This window comes from Mucor mucedo (assembly GCF_025094135.1).
Source record: "Mucor mucedo strain NRRL 3635 chromosome Unknown EV154scaffold_6, whole genome shotgun sequence".
NCBI classification, from domain to species: domain Eukaryota; kingdom Fungi; phylum Mucoromycota; class Mucoromycetes; order Mucorales; family Mucoraceae; genus Mucor; species Mucor mucedo.
The window spans coordinates 253,957-267,329 of record NW_026252290.1 but is presented as its reverse complement, the minus strand read 5'-3'; the positions used below and the strand labels follow the sequence as shown (position 1 = coordinate 267,329).

Below are 13,373 nucleotides of genomic sequence, written 5' to 3'. Positions count from 1 at the left end.
ATCATCTAAACTTCATGGGATGATCGATTTCTGTTTTCCATAAAATCTGCTTCACTGTCATTACAAGCTAATGTTGTGATTACCTAGTGTGTCTAAGTCTGATTGGCACCCAAAAATTGGAAAGAAAAATTCATAAACACTGTCGTATTTGGGTACGATTTACTTAAGAATAAATAAGCAAATCGTTCAAATAATTAAATTATGAAATAAAAAAGAACCTTCAATGTTGCATACCAGCATACACATGTATAATGCTATACAACTTCTCCTACTACGAGTACATATTTCTATATTAAAGATTACATGATTGGCCTTAATACGATATACGAATGACAGTTGGATACAGAAGGCTATACCGCTGAGTTACGATATTACCGATCGAGAAGAGAATCTTCTCAGATCAAATCAAGAATTATAAGAAAGAGAAACTTAATATTAATAGTTCTCTCAATGGCTTAGCTACCCATAGAGAGAATAGAACAGCTATTAGTATAAATGGTTCATTTACTTATATGTTGAAATAATTATACTTCCTATAAAGAGTATAAAGAAATAGTGTATGAATTAATGGATACCTATCTTCTACAACCAAATATACAAATTTTGATAAGATATTCTATATTTGGGATCGTATTTTATGCATTAGAAAATTAATGCACAAATGATCAATTATAACTATTATGTTCTACTGCCAATTACACTTGACAAACAAGTATGTGTCTTTTAACAGTATCCGTTACACGATCTTACAAAGACGTGTGCCACTGCACCGAGTATTTGTCAGAATACTCGTGTTCCCGTTTCACACATCTGGGACAACGCTACCTTTAATCAATTCTAACGAGTAGAGTTCAGATAATACAAGATGGAAGACTAAAATATAGATTTATTCCAAAACCAGAAAGGTTGACTCATCATAAATGCAGGAGATGTTGGCAATATAAAAAGGATTGATTATTTCATAGCAGCAGAGTTCTTGAGTCTCTTTTTACCCTAATAAAAATATTCGTTTTATCTCATTATCTTTTACGTGCATTCTATCAAATATCACAGGACAAGTGGAGGTGACTGATTCTGTTTTTTCAATATAAGCTAAGAACAACGTGCTGATAAGTTACAGTCAAGTGATAACGGTTGCAAATGTCTTGAATCAGAACTGCCAGCTCCTGTAGCTGAACAGGGGCTGCACCACCTAATTTTGTTGTATATTTAAAGGCAGTTATACTCTCGGTGAAAACCTTTATTGTGCAGTTTTCAAATCTTGGAGCATGCATTTTTAATGCATAATATACCGCTTTCAGTTCCCGAATGTTTATAGACGCTGATTTGTCTTGGCTGTTCCAAAATCCGAATATTGATATCATTGGTAAGCTTACTCCACAGCACGTGTCTGAACTGTCTGTGTATATCTTCAGTTGTAGAGTCGAGACTGCTAATGCTTGAATACTGTTATTTTTATTTGTTGTCGCCAACAAGAAATAAAACAAGTCATCGACAACAAACCCGATCTTTTTTATTTTGTAGCGACAACGGCCACCACCTTAACTTTCATTCATATGTGAGACGACGGTTTAGGTGACATTGCTTTATTACTAGTAGTCGGTGAAGGTCTTGCTGAAGTTTTCTGGTAGGGCTGATTGTTACCGGTGTATGTATCGTTTCTCGGACATACGTTTGGGTTTCTCCACATCCGGAATACACTAAAAATAGTATTCAATTCATTGTTATTGAGCGTTCATGATAGGATACAGAAGTATCTACCTTCCTCCTTACCCCCCCGAGCTTAATCCAATAGAGCAATTTTGGGCAATTGTCAAAAATAAGGTCAAGCGAAGTTCATTCGAAGATACTGAAGACTTGACAACTCGAATTGCTGAAGCTTGTAACGGTGTTCCTCCTATGCACCTCCAAGAATTCGCTCAGCACTCTGTAAATTGTTTTCCTATCTGCTTACGTGGTGAACCGTTATAAATACTGTTAATTTCAAAATAAACGAACTTTGAATATAAGAAACCGACTTTTGAGGAAAAAATAAGCCGCCTTTTGCATAATTGAAAAGCGCCCTTTGAGAAAAAAAAACCGCCCTTTGAGATTTAAAAAACCGTCTTTCGAAACAATTTATTATCCGCCCTCTGGCGCTGGAACGACTGTAAAATGGGCCTCGAGCCGATTGAATCAGAAGTAATTAGTAAGAATCATTTTGCTCATTAATATTCATCATTCGCTTGTGAAAATTTAGTCGTTTACTTTCCTGTTTGTAATATGATTTATTTTGATATTTTTATACAGGTCGTCTTTTATCAAAACGTAGTCGACCACGAAGAAAAATAATGTAAACTTACTTTTTTATCTACCCAACGTCTTTCTATTTCGATGTCCTCTAAATCAGATTTTTTTTTTGCATCCTATCAGTCAAAGTCGCGTCTTGTAACATGATTTAATCCTTGGGTGAGCTTATGTCATGATACTTTATCTGTTTATTTAATCAAACATAATGTTTGAGCCTTTAATCGTTCATGTTATCTTTACTTACATACCTATTTCCTTTCTTTTGAATGAATAAATGTCGTGAAAAGCTTAGTTATCAAGGCATTTTGGTATTTTTCAAAAAATATGTAAACTTTTATTTAAGAACACTTTGCTGAGGCTACCCGTTGTTCAGTTAACAACAATTCCCAAGACCATTTAAAGCCCGCCTCAATTAAAAAAAAAAAAGGGCTTTTCATGCATTGGGTTGAAGTAAAATTCAGCCAATAAAATTGCTTATATATATTTTTCATCTTCATAAATTATAAGAATTTTTTTTTCATTTTCATTAATATTAAAAAACCGCGTTAACGGTAAAAAACCAAAGCCCGGTAACCCAGGGCAATATGATTTTATTTTAAAGAAAAAGAAAAAAAAAAAATGAGGAAAATCCTGCCCTTTTTATACCTTTTCCCCCACCCCCTCAAAAAAAATTTTTGGGTAATCACAAGACCCTTTCGTGACGGGGACTTTTTGATTCATGCAAAAAATTATTTCATGTGATCGCGCGTTTGCTGCGTAATGCCACTGTCGCGCGCGATACTAGTCCCTCCAATGTCACACAAACCCATCTTTTTCACTTTATTCAGAGAATCCAAACTCTCATGGCATGATTAAGGTCTTCTTGTAATATGTTCGCGTTTAAACGGTTTTTTATATCTCTACACGTTCAACGAACGTATGGGGAACCCTCGCAAAGTATTTTAGACTGTTTTTAGAAAGGCCATTATCAGTATATTCCATTCCTGCATGTCCAAAGAACATAAAAAAAGACTCCTGCGAAAAGAGCACTCAAATGCTGTCTTTTTGTAGTAATCTGCCATACTTGTCAGCAAAAAGGTGCCTTGAATTATTTGTTTTGTCTCTTGTAATTTAAACGACTTAACCGATCGAGCTCTTCTGTCAATCTTGCCCTTACTCGAAAAAAAAAAAGCAAAAGTTATAGTCGCATATTGTGTAACAGCCACTTAAAGTGGTCAACAGAATTATCAAGCGTAAAACCAGAAGGGGGCCAAAAGTGCTAATTCATTTTAAAATTACCAAACCATCCAAGGGCTAAATTAATGGGAGTTTGCTCCTGAATGATTGCTCTATTTTTTGCACAAGACTCCTAAACCCATGGGTTGCTTTAACATCATTCTATCGTTTCTCAAAAAAAAAGATCTATTCTCGACCACACTCATAGTCAAGATCCTACCTGCCTCATCTTATTAATTTTTGGATGTTTGGTATAGGGTCAAATATCTTAAGGCATCGTGCTTTTTTTTGGGGGAGGAGTATGAAATATGATGAAGAAATCAGCAGGGAATAAATAAATAAAATGGTGATAGGAGATGCGACTTGTTTGACTGTTGGGACAATGTGCAAAGTTCGATGGAGTGGTTTTCCAGTGTGTCTAGGTCTGAACTTGTGATGCTAATTTTTAGTGAGTATATGAATTGGGGGGTTTTTTTTTTTATTATGTAAGAAGTATGTAACCTTCTATAAGTGTAATTCTTAATTACCACTGTATGATCAATGCTGAGTAACGTGAGATATTTGGGTTATGATAGTCATAAATGCTTTAATGACTACCTATTGATATGAATAACTCGACCAAACAGCAAGTCTCGTCCTTTTATAAATGCAAAGTGTTCAATGGTCCTCATACAGTGGGTAAGACACAACACTCGGGTTATGGCAAGAATAACAGTCAAAAGCTTTTTTTAATTTATGTGACAAAATAGGATGCATTCTTCCCGCCGCTTAAAAGGGCGAGTGATTTTATGAAACTTTGCTTTGCATAACAGAGTATGTAAGGTAGTAGTACCTATTAAAAAGGAGCTTATATGAAAAATGTGGGCTTTTTTGTTTTAAAAAAAAGGGTGATGGATTTATGAATATATAGTGCAACAACATATATTAAACTACTCGCTGTGCATGCGTGTGTGTGTATTTGCATTATAAACATAATAAAATTAAAGGCCAATATTTCAAAAAAAAAAAAAAAAAAAAAAAGATAATTCATCTATAAAAATAAGATAATCAAGATGTAGTTTTAGATCTCAGGGACATTTGGGGGGGGGAAATTCCCGAATTATGCAACTCCGTTTATTTTGACAGGCCCGGTTATTACAATGGAGTGTTGTAAAGAAGTAAAGAGAGAGAAAAAAAAAGTAGATGAATAAAATAGATTATCAAGGTTGTACATCTGTCAAAAGGTAATAAAGCGAATTAAAAAAAGAAGGGCTCGGTAGATCATTCTGGCAAAATTCGTCTTTCCTTATATGGTCCTTCTTTTAGCGATTTGATTATCTCTTTGTTCGGAGATAACACCCAACACATTTTTTAAAAAGAGTGTAGTAGTAGTAAAAGTGAGAGAGAGCGAGTAAAGAAAGATAGACTAAAAGGCAAGTAACGAAACTCCGCTATTCGTCCTAAATTGTGTGTGTACTCGCATTTCCCCACACACACACACACATTCTCCCTTTTTCTCTTTTATATAATTTTTTTTTTTTTCTAAAAAAAGTTCAACCTATGGAAGCGTCTGTTGTGGAAGAAAGTACAAATATATCACCACGAACAGTGAGAACTAACTGGTTACTATTTTCATGGAGTCAAATTTCTAGCGCCACCAAAGCGCTATTATTGATATCCACCTTACTCGCTCTTATCCAAGTAAAAAAAACAATTCCCATACATGACAACCCAAATTTAACGCTATTTCTTTCCTTTTTTTTTTCCTCCCACCCCATAATAGATCGCAGTGACGATTGTTGTATTGGTGCTGGGAAATCGACAACAACTAAGTTGTGAAAAACCTCTACAGTTGTACTTGACAATATTTGTGGTCCGTGTAGGTTTATCGTTACCGCTATCTGTGTACCAACACCTATTTATACCCAGAAGAGGAAGACCCCGCCGAGCTAGAAACCATAACAACAACAACAACAATATTAATATCAGTAACAACAACAACAACAACAACAACAATAATAATAGTAATAACGACACGACCCATGACGACGCAATTAATCAAGAATCAACCAATCGTCCTGAAACACCTCCGCATAACCGACCTTCCACCATTTTTAGTGGATGGGCAGAACGGTAAGATATATCATCACTTTTTTTTTTTTAGTGTGTGTGTGATTTATCAGAGAAGTAACGTTTTTTACAAGACTCAAGTCGTTACTAGATTTGTTTGCGATTCTTTGGTTTATTGTGGGTAATTATCTAGTGTTTTCACAATCCACATGTGCATTGAATGCAGGACTGTATTATTATACGATCCTGACCTGGATCATTTTTGGTTACACGATTCTGGTGATTCCACTCTTGGCTTGTGCGTCCGTCGTATTCTGTCTTCCCTGTGTCCTGGGTAATATAACTTACCTTTTATTTTTTTTTATTTTGATTGTTGTTACTAACACACTTTTTAAAACAGTGGCAATGAGGACGTTTAATATCAATATATCCAATGTGATGGTGGGTGGCAGCAAGGAGGAGATTGCCAAAATTCCCGTCTTCAAATACAAGAAGAGCGAGGCAGGGGAGGATGAAGAAACAACGGGTTCGAAACCTGTCATGAAAAAGAAGAGTTATTTTAGCAAATTCAAAAAAGAACACCATGTCACTACAGATAAATATCTTTCAATACCCAAGGCAGAAGATGCTGTATGTACTATATGTCTATCCGAATACGAAAACGATGAATTCATTTGTAAATTATGGTAAGTTTTTTTTTTTTTTTTTGGGTGTCGGTATTAGATAATCATGCAATGAAATCTCATGCGTTTTAAATGTCGAAGGTGTGAGCATCATTATCACCATTCGTGTGTGACCGAGTGGTTAGGGTTGAATTCGAAATGTCCATTATGTAAACGAGATTTCAGAAAAGATCACGTTGATCAAGACTCGGATGAAGAAGTTTAATATATATATAGTGTGTACATATCAGTCTGTAATTTACATCTTTTTTTTTTTTATATAATATAAATATTTACAAAAAATATATGATTTTGATATTTTCTAGTCTGAAGCAATTAAAGCAACAATCATGCAGTAAAGATAAAAGAAAAATGTCTAAAAATTCGTGATTAGTTTTTTTCTTCTTCTTCTCATATACAACAAAATGTCAGTTATGCAAAACAAAAACAAAAAAAACTTACAATGGCATAGAATCCAAGCTTAATAAAGCTTTCCTTTTTGTGCTTGGACAAGGTACGAAAGATCTCTGTAGCATCGTACATGTGTGTATTGTTCATAACCCTACCAACAACCGATAATAAGTTTCCTTCCCCCATCAACAATGATCACGTCAAAAAAAAAAAAAAAAAAATCACTTACTTTCGAACATTGATAAATAAAATGGGCAGATTGATAAGCATTTGGAGCCAATGGCCTGTAACTAGAAAGATAAAAAACAAAAAGGCCTGAAGTCCCATCTCGGGCAAAACAAACTAATGAATGCAAAAAAGGTCAGTTGGGACAATGCTTTTTACAGCTGTGAATAGATAGAAAGTGATTTTTTACTTGGTTGAGTTTGTTGCAAAGGTCGATGGGGTTAATGTAATCACATTCTAAATCAGAAAACATGATGACCTACAGTAGTGGATTAAAAAACAAGAACAAAGAAAAAAAAAAGAGACAGTAACTTACAAAAAAGACCATGAGGAATAAAAGGATAGCAGCAAGCACAACCGAGGTTAAGAATAAGGTAATTGAACCAAACATTATTATTATTTATAAAAGCGTATACTAAATATAGTGTGAGTGTGTATGAGGGGAATATTGGGGGTTTAAAGAAAGAAAAAGAAAAAAAAAAAAAGGTGTGTGTTTTTTTTTATAAAATTAAAATAAAATAAATATGCGGAGATTGAAATGGTTTAGATAGTGGTGGTGGTTTGGAACCAAGGCAGATCTTCAATTTGATGGATGGAAATTCGTTTATCTGGATTTCTCTCCAAAATGGATCTGACGACGTGTTTCGCTTCTGGCGAAATTTGGGTATCTGCGGGCCACTTCACCTCGGCGCGTACGATGCGGTAAAAGAGTTGAGAGACACGTTCATTTTTACGTGGATCGTAACGGAAGGGTAAATAGCCCACTAATAAAGCGTAAAGAATGATGCCTAGCGACCAAGTATCTGTCTTTCTACCGTCGTAACCGTCCTTTGATTGTTGAATGATTTCGGGTGCTGCATATTCTTCGCTACCACATCGTGTTGTTAATAAAGGTGACTCGGGATCTACAACGCGTGCTAAACCAAAATCCGTGATTTTCAATATTTCGTCATTGTCCTTCTTTTGAATGAGAATATCTATTTATAAATATTCTTTTAGTTACAAGAAAAAAAAACAAAAACAAACAAAAACATCTTTTTTTTTATATATATAATAATAGTTACTTTCTAGCTTGAGGTCTCGATGAACAATGTTGTGACCATGTAACCATTTTACTGCATTCAACACTTGTAAAAACACCTTCTTCACCTTTTCTTCATCCACACTGGCTGTCTCTTGATGCATTTTCTGTACAAAATCGAATAACTCGCCTCCTTCTACATATTCCAACACAATACACATCATATGTTCGGTTTCCATGGTTGCTTCTAAATGAACGATATTCGGATGGTCTATAAACTATTTATGAATGATATAAAATAAAAAATAAAAAAAATTTACATGTTGGGGGTGAGTCATAGATATAACAGCAAAAAAAAAAAATCTTTTTTATAAAAATTACCTTCAACACACCCACTTCTCTTTCCATGCTGGATCTGACACGAGGATCATCCAACAGTCTTCCCTTTTGTATAGTCTTAATAGCAAATAATTCGGCAGTGTCGACATGATGGGCCAAATAGACATGAGAGAAAGCACCCACGCCTAACAACCGGGAAATCCGATATGAGCCAATTTGCTTGCCAACCAGATCTGTTTCTAATTCGTCTTTTCGAACGACGGGTTCACGTCGCATGGTCATGATATCCTGGTCTCCCAGTTTCAAGTTTTCGGATAAACGTGGTATTTCATTGGATAGCGAAGGTCTGATGATATCGGAAGAGATGACAGAGATTTCCTGAATGGGGAAGACGAAATGACGCGGTTCAGCAGGTACATGCGGTGTGGGAAGTGATAGTAATTCGTCCACCATCGTCTGATTTTCATCAAAGGGCGATCGAAGTGGTGACTCGAGCGATCCATAAGGCTTTTTGGCGTTCAGGTACTGTGGAATGGGAGAAGGGGCAGGTGCCACCGATGCTTGACGTGTGGAGGCTACCAGATTTCTAAGACGATTGGCATAACTATCATGATGATATAACGCATCCTCCTCTTCTTCTTCTGTAATCTTTATAGAGGAAGGAGAGGGAGGTGATATACTGGTACTGGTACTGTTGGGCGTTTGTTTGATAGAGATCTTGCGACTGATGGAAGGTGGTGGACGTGGTGTAGGTACATCTGCCGTGTGAAAAAATGAGTTGGTTTTAGACGTATTAATTTCTAATCCATGTGATGTTTGTCGTCGATGGTTCTTTCCTCCTGTTGAACTCTGCTCTTTTTGGTTTTAGTATGTGATTCATATTCATGTGTATTTCATTATGCTACCTCTAATAGTTCGTTCATCGTGTGTTCGTTTGCCATCGTGTTCTTTAAAGATGTAGTCTACTATGATGATTAATAATCTATTCTTTACATGTAACCGCATATTTCTACATACCATAGTTTTTTTGTAATATTAAGGGAAAAGAAAGAGTTTAAAATAAAAATCTTGAAACATAAGGGAAAAAATAGCTTTTTTTTTTTAAAAAAAAAAAAAAAAAAAAAAAAAAACTGTCACAAAAAAAGGGCCAGCACCAATTGTTTTTGTCAGTTTGCTTTTTTTACTTTTTTGATTATTTGTGGTAAAAAAAAAAAAAAAATGATAGTAAATAAAATAACCATGGTTATCTCTCTTGTGCGCTTTAATCTCTTTCTCTATCTCTCCTCTTTTTATTCTTGTGGAGCCTTTCATATAAATAGTAAATCAAAAAGAGCATTACAGTAACAAGCCAAAAAAAAAAAAAAAAGTATGACATACATTGGTGTAACTTTTATGCAATCAAAAAGGGTATGACAAGGCGTCACATGAAAGGGGGAGAAAAGCTATTTTACCATGTGTATCTTGTTGAACACAGAAAAAAAAACGGAAGGTTCAACCATTGTCAATAACGTGCATATGAAATCTACCTTTATAACTCGCATCCGTTTCCCCTTCAAGGCTCATTTTGAGAATGAGACTTCACTACAAGAAACTGCTCCCACAGAGCCCAATAAAAGTCTGTTGCCATGTAAGCTATTCGAATGAACATTTATCCATAGTTACGCGGATGGTTGCTTAGTGACATTCGATCCTCCGTGATCAGTCGATAAAATAATTCATGAAAAGCAATAGAGTTCCGAGCAGCACCATCAGATCATCTTGGGAACATACCTAGGAGACATTTAGCAAATCCTCAGGACACACAATAAGGGAGCTTATTAGATAAGCAGGGAATGAATGACAAATTTGCCCATTCGATAATTTCGTAACTAATCTATGGTTAATTTGCTTACAGCAGCAAATTCACATTGAGGCTAAAAAAGACTTGCCTTTTTACGTCATTAAAAAGAAGTGTAGTATGTATGTGTGCGTGACTTTTTGTTTTGTAAACGGGCTTTTTTTTTTCCATCACGTAATGAAAATGTGTACCTGGGTTTATGCGGATTTCTACTGGTTCAATGGGACAGAGTGCGACACAATACTAATATTTTATTATTATTATTTTCCCTTCCAACGTGCCACAGTATTATTTACGGCATCATTCTGGAAAAAACGTGTATTTGATTTGTTACCATGTATGTAATCCCAGTGTGAGAGTGTAAAAGATGGATTACGCGGGAATAAAATGAGAGGGGGGACCTTTTTTTTTTTTTTTTTTTTGTTTGGGCTGGAAAAACCCACGACTGGGAAGAATAAGCGAAAAACTATAGAATAGGATGGAGGAGTGCGGGAAGAGTGGAAAAAGAAAGCGCATTCAACCCTTTCTCCTCCTGATCTCCGTGTAATGCAATCCAAAAGGAGGGGATGAAAATGTGATTGGAAGGAAATTTCCATTGGGCTACACAAGGAATTGGAAGTTCACATTTCACCTTTTTTGTTTCCCTTTTAAGTTTATTAAAATTTTATTCTCTCTCTCTTCTTCTTCTTCCCTTCAACACACGGATAATATATATATATAAAAAAAAAGAAATGCAAGAGTCCTTTTCTGATATGAGCCTTTATGAAGACGAAGAAGACTATTCTCCCTCATCGTCAGCATTTGAATCGTGCTCATCTGATCTCACGGATGCTTCAACTGTCGTTTCAGTTTCTTCGTGTCTAAAGGAAGACCAAGCTGAAGATTATTTAATATTTCCTCCAATTATATTACCTTTCCATGATTCACTTTCCTTCAATATATTGAGCTTGTACAGAGTAATGTATCAGGGCTTTCCTTTTTTTTATGTACATGCGTCATTAATACTATCACATAGAAATTGATACCCTCACGCCAATCCTTTAATAAGAGGCAAGTCATGATGATCAAAATAGAAAAAATGCTAAATCGAGAATGGCCTGCCCAACGTATCAAGGTGCATCTCTTTGGGTAAATTTCAATTTTTTTTTTTATTTCCTATTTCCTCTATTAAGCACACACGCCAACAGATCCTCTCAAAATAACCTGGGCACAGATCAATCCGATGTTGATATTTGTATTTCTACTGCTTGGAATGGCCTCAGATGCATCAAAACTTTGGCTAACGTCTTGAGAAAAAGTATGTAACTTTTTTTGTTTTTGTTTTGTAAACATTTATAGTTTAACATTTTATCTAAAGATGGCCTTCAAATCGTTCGAACCATTCCAAGAGCAAAAGTTCCAATTGTAAAGATATGGGATCCCGTCTTGTAAGTACTTTACTTTTTTTTTTTTTTTTTGCTTTTCTGTATGTGTGCTAAACAAACAAAATCTGTAATAGACAGTTGGCATGCGATTTAAATGTGAATAATACCATTTCCCTTCAGAATACAAGAATGATCAAAACCTACGTAGCCATTGACCCGCGTGTCAGGCCCTTGATATTAATCATTAAGCATTGGACAAAGCAAAGAAAGCTTAATGACGCAGGTAAAACCAAATAGTCTATTTTTTTTTTATTCGTTATTAACCAAAAATAGCGAGTGGTGGTACATTATCTACCTATACTTGGACATGTATGATCATTCATTTCTTACAGACACGAAATCCTCCTATTCTACCAAAGCTTCATGAAATACCGCATGCCCTCTCGAGTGATAATGTCGAAATCAATGGACAGAACTCTTCCTTTTGCGACGACTTATCACGTCTAGTGGGGTTCGGCACGAGCAATTACGAAAGTTTGGGTGGGTTATTATATGCATTTTTCCGAAAATTTGCCTATGAATTCGATTACCAGACGCAAGTGATATCCGTAAGATCGGGTCGACTCTTGACCAAGATCGAAAAGGGTTGGCATAAAGGCATCGAAAGTAAACGACTTTTATGCATAGAAGAACCCTTTGATACACGCAGAAATCTAGGAAATTCAGCTGATGCAGCGTCTGTTATCGGTCTTCAATTGGAATTTCAGAGAGCTGTACACATTTTATTAGAAACAAGAGGGAATTTAGAGGTCCTTTGTCATAAATATCACTCATTTCAAGTGTAACTCTATTTTTTTTTTTTTATGTGTGTATATATATGTGTGTGTGCCTTTTCTTTATACAGTACACCTTATCCCCCGTCCCCCACCCACCCCCCATTCTTTGAAAAAAAAATACATCACAACTCTTGTTTGTTTACAAATTCAATTTTACTGCTATTTTTTTTTATCAAAGGTGGATGGTTTTACAATTGCGGTATTTTATAGTCACGCTTTCCTCCTAGTCTATTAAAGGTTACACAATAAGCACTGCTCTTTTCTATACTCTTCATTCCTGTAAAATGAATCACACATTGTGTGTCTTGTATGATGTACACGTGGGGAGAGGGGGCATTTATTCCGGCCCATAACACACACACACACACACTATTTGTTGGAAGCCGTACATTAGCTGCATAAATGGATTATAAACATGAACCCTTCCCCATCATCATTCTTTACCCAACGCTCATTTCTGGCTGGTGATCGATGCGGGAAATATGGTTACACCAAGTAAAAAAAGGATCCGATGATGAGAATCACCCTTTTTTTTTTTTTTTCCAATATGCAAAGCATGTTTTCTAAACGATCAGCATCTTATTTTGATGATTTACATACCACTCCCATATTGACAAAAAAAATTCGTTTTTGCATATCTACTCTGAATACGCATGATAGTAAAAGATGCAAATCATAGGGGATTTGAGATAAAACGTGGCACAAAATAGCCACCCTTTGTGTCACACTTCAGTGTAGATCCCTTTTTTTAAGCATTCAATGAGCGCTCATCACAAACATGACTTTACTGAATTTGAGCTATTTTTTAACAGTATTAAAAATCACAGGAGGCAACCATAATTTTTTGCTGTAATTACACTTCTTGTTATGAATCTAATCAAAAAAGATTTTTACTAATGATGTAGAAAATAATGCATGAATTTGGGGGTGGAGGGGTACATTATTACAGGACTTTGCCTTTTTCTATTTTTCTCCATATAGCATCCTAAAGAAAAATCTTTCTCATCCGCTAGAGCAAAGGTTTAAAACACTTGGCGTATACTAATTACTTAGGTATGAGTCTTGGTAAAGGGACTACGCGGACGTAGTATCAAAAAAAAAAAAAAAAAAAAAAAAAAAAAAAAA

The 13,373-nt window shown here is 35.4% G+C and overlaps 4 protein-coding genes across 4 annotated transcripts; 2 read left to right on the top strand and 2 right to left on the bottom strand.

The window, feature by feature from the left end:
• The first annotated feature begins 4,955 nt into the window (after positions 1–4,955).
• EV154DRAFT_492833 (uncharacterized protein) lies at positions 4,956–6,877 on the top strand. The gene is made up of 6 exons (XM_051599727.1): positions 4,956–5,184; positions 5,267–5,616; positions 5,688–5,887; positions 5,954–6,239; positions 6,318–6,591; positions 6,678–6,877. Exons 1-5 carry the CDS (start codon positions 5,044–5,046, stop codon positions 6,439–6,441), a joined length of 1,101 nt encoding a protein of 366 aa, XP_051462681.1. The 5' UTR covers positions 4,956–5,043; the 3' UTR covers positions 6,442–6,591; positions 6,678–6,877.
• EV154DRAFT_259755 (cornichon) lies at positions 6,383–7,340 on the bottom strand. The gene is made up of 5 exons (XM_051594651.1): positions 7,168–7,340; positions 7,042–7,110; positions 6,856–6,968; positions 6,678–6,777; positions 6,383–6,591 (listed from the first exon to the last, which is right to left on the bottom strand). Exons 1-5 carry the CDS (start codon positions 7,240–7,242, stop codon positions 6,538–6,540), a joined length of 411 nt encoding a protein of 136 aa, XP_051462680.1. The 5' UTR covers positions 7,243–7,340; the 3' UTR covers positions 6,383–6,537.
• EV154DRAFT_492827 (kinase-like domain-containing protein) lies at positions 7,260–9,262 on the bottom strand. Its single transcript, XM_051599726.1, has 5 exons — positions 9,229–9,262; positions 9,117–9,173; positions 8,254–9,060; positions 7,916–8,150; positions 7,260–7,828 (listed from the first exon to the last, which is right to left on the bottom strand). The coding sequence occupies exons 1-5, from the start codon at positions 9,229–9,231 to the stop codon at positions 7,395–7,397; spliced, it is 1,536 nt and encodes a 511-aa protein (XP_051462679.1). The 5' UTR covers positions 9,232–9,262; the 3' UTR covers positions 7,260–7,394.
• A 1,428-nt stretch (positions 9,263–10,690) lies between these two features.
• Positions 10,691–12,347, top strand: EV154DRAFT_492823 (uncharacterized protein). Its single transcript, XM_051599725.1, has 6 exons — positions 10,691–11,004; positions 11,064–11,176; positions 11,236–11,345; positions 11,406–11,475; positions 11,547–11,695; positions 11,746–12,347. The coding sequence occupies exons 1-6, from the start codon at positions 10,780–10,782 to the stop codon at positions 12,255–12,257; spliced, it is 1,179 nt and encodes a 392-aa protein (XP_051462678.1). The 5' UTR covers positions 10,691–10,779; the 3' UTR covers positions 12,258–12,347.
• The last annotated feature ends 1,026 nt before the right edge of the window (positions 12,348–13,373 follow it).

Bases quoted from the DNA above. Each gene is read 5' to 3' on its own strand.
- EV154DRAFT_259755 (XM_051594651.1), bottom strand. From the start codon at position 7,242: ATGTTTGGTTCAATTACCTTATTCTTAACCTCGGTTGTGCTTGCTGCT. The intron at 7,111-7,167 runs GTAAGTTACTGT...CCACTACTGTAG, and splicing joins TATTCCTCATGGTCTTTTTT to GTCATCATGTTTTCTGATTT. The intron at 6,592-6,677 runs GTAAGTTTTTTT...ACGAATTTTTAG, and splicing joins AGCTTGGATTCTATGCCATT to ACATTTTTCTTTTATCTTTA.
- EV154DRAFT_492823 (XM_051599725.1), top strand. From the start codon at position 10,780: ATGCAAGAGTCCTTTTCTGATATGAGCCTTTATGAAGACGAAGAAGAC. The intron at 11,005-11,063 runs GTAATGTATCAG...ACTATCACATAG, and splicing joins ATATATTGAGCTTGTACAGA to AAATTGATACCCTCACGCCA. The intron at 11,696-11,745 runs GTAAAACCAAAT...AACCAAAAATAG, and splicing joins AAGAAAGCTTAATGACGCAG to CGAGTGGTGGTACATTATCT.
- EV154DRAFT_492833 (XM_051599727.1), top strand. From the start codon at position 5,044: ATGGAAGCGTCTGTTGTGGAAGAAAGTACAAATATATCACCACGAACA. The intron at 5,185-5,266 runs GTAAAAAAAACA...ACCCCATAATAG, and splicing joins CCTTACTCGCTCTTATCCAA to ATCGCAGTGACGATTGTTGT. The intron at 5,617-5,687 runs GTAAGATATATC...GTTTTTTACAAG, and splicing joins TTTAGTGGATGGGCAGAACG to ACTCAAGTCGTTACTAGATT.
- EV154DRAFT_492827 (XM_051599726.1), bottom strand. The intron at 9,061-9,116 runs GTAGCATAATGA...CAAAAAGAGCAG, and splicing joins CGATGAACGAACTATTAGAG to AGTTCAACAGGAGGAAAGAA. The intron at 7,829-7,915 runs GTAACTATTATT...ATTTATAAATAG, and splicing joins TCGAGACCTCAAGCTAGAAA to ATATTCTCATTCAAAAGAAG.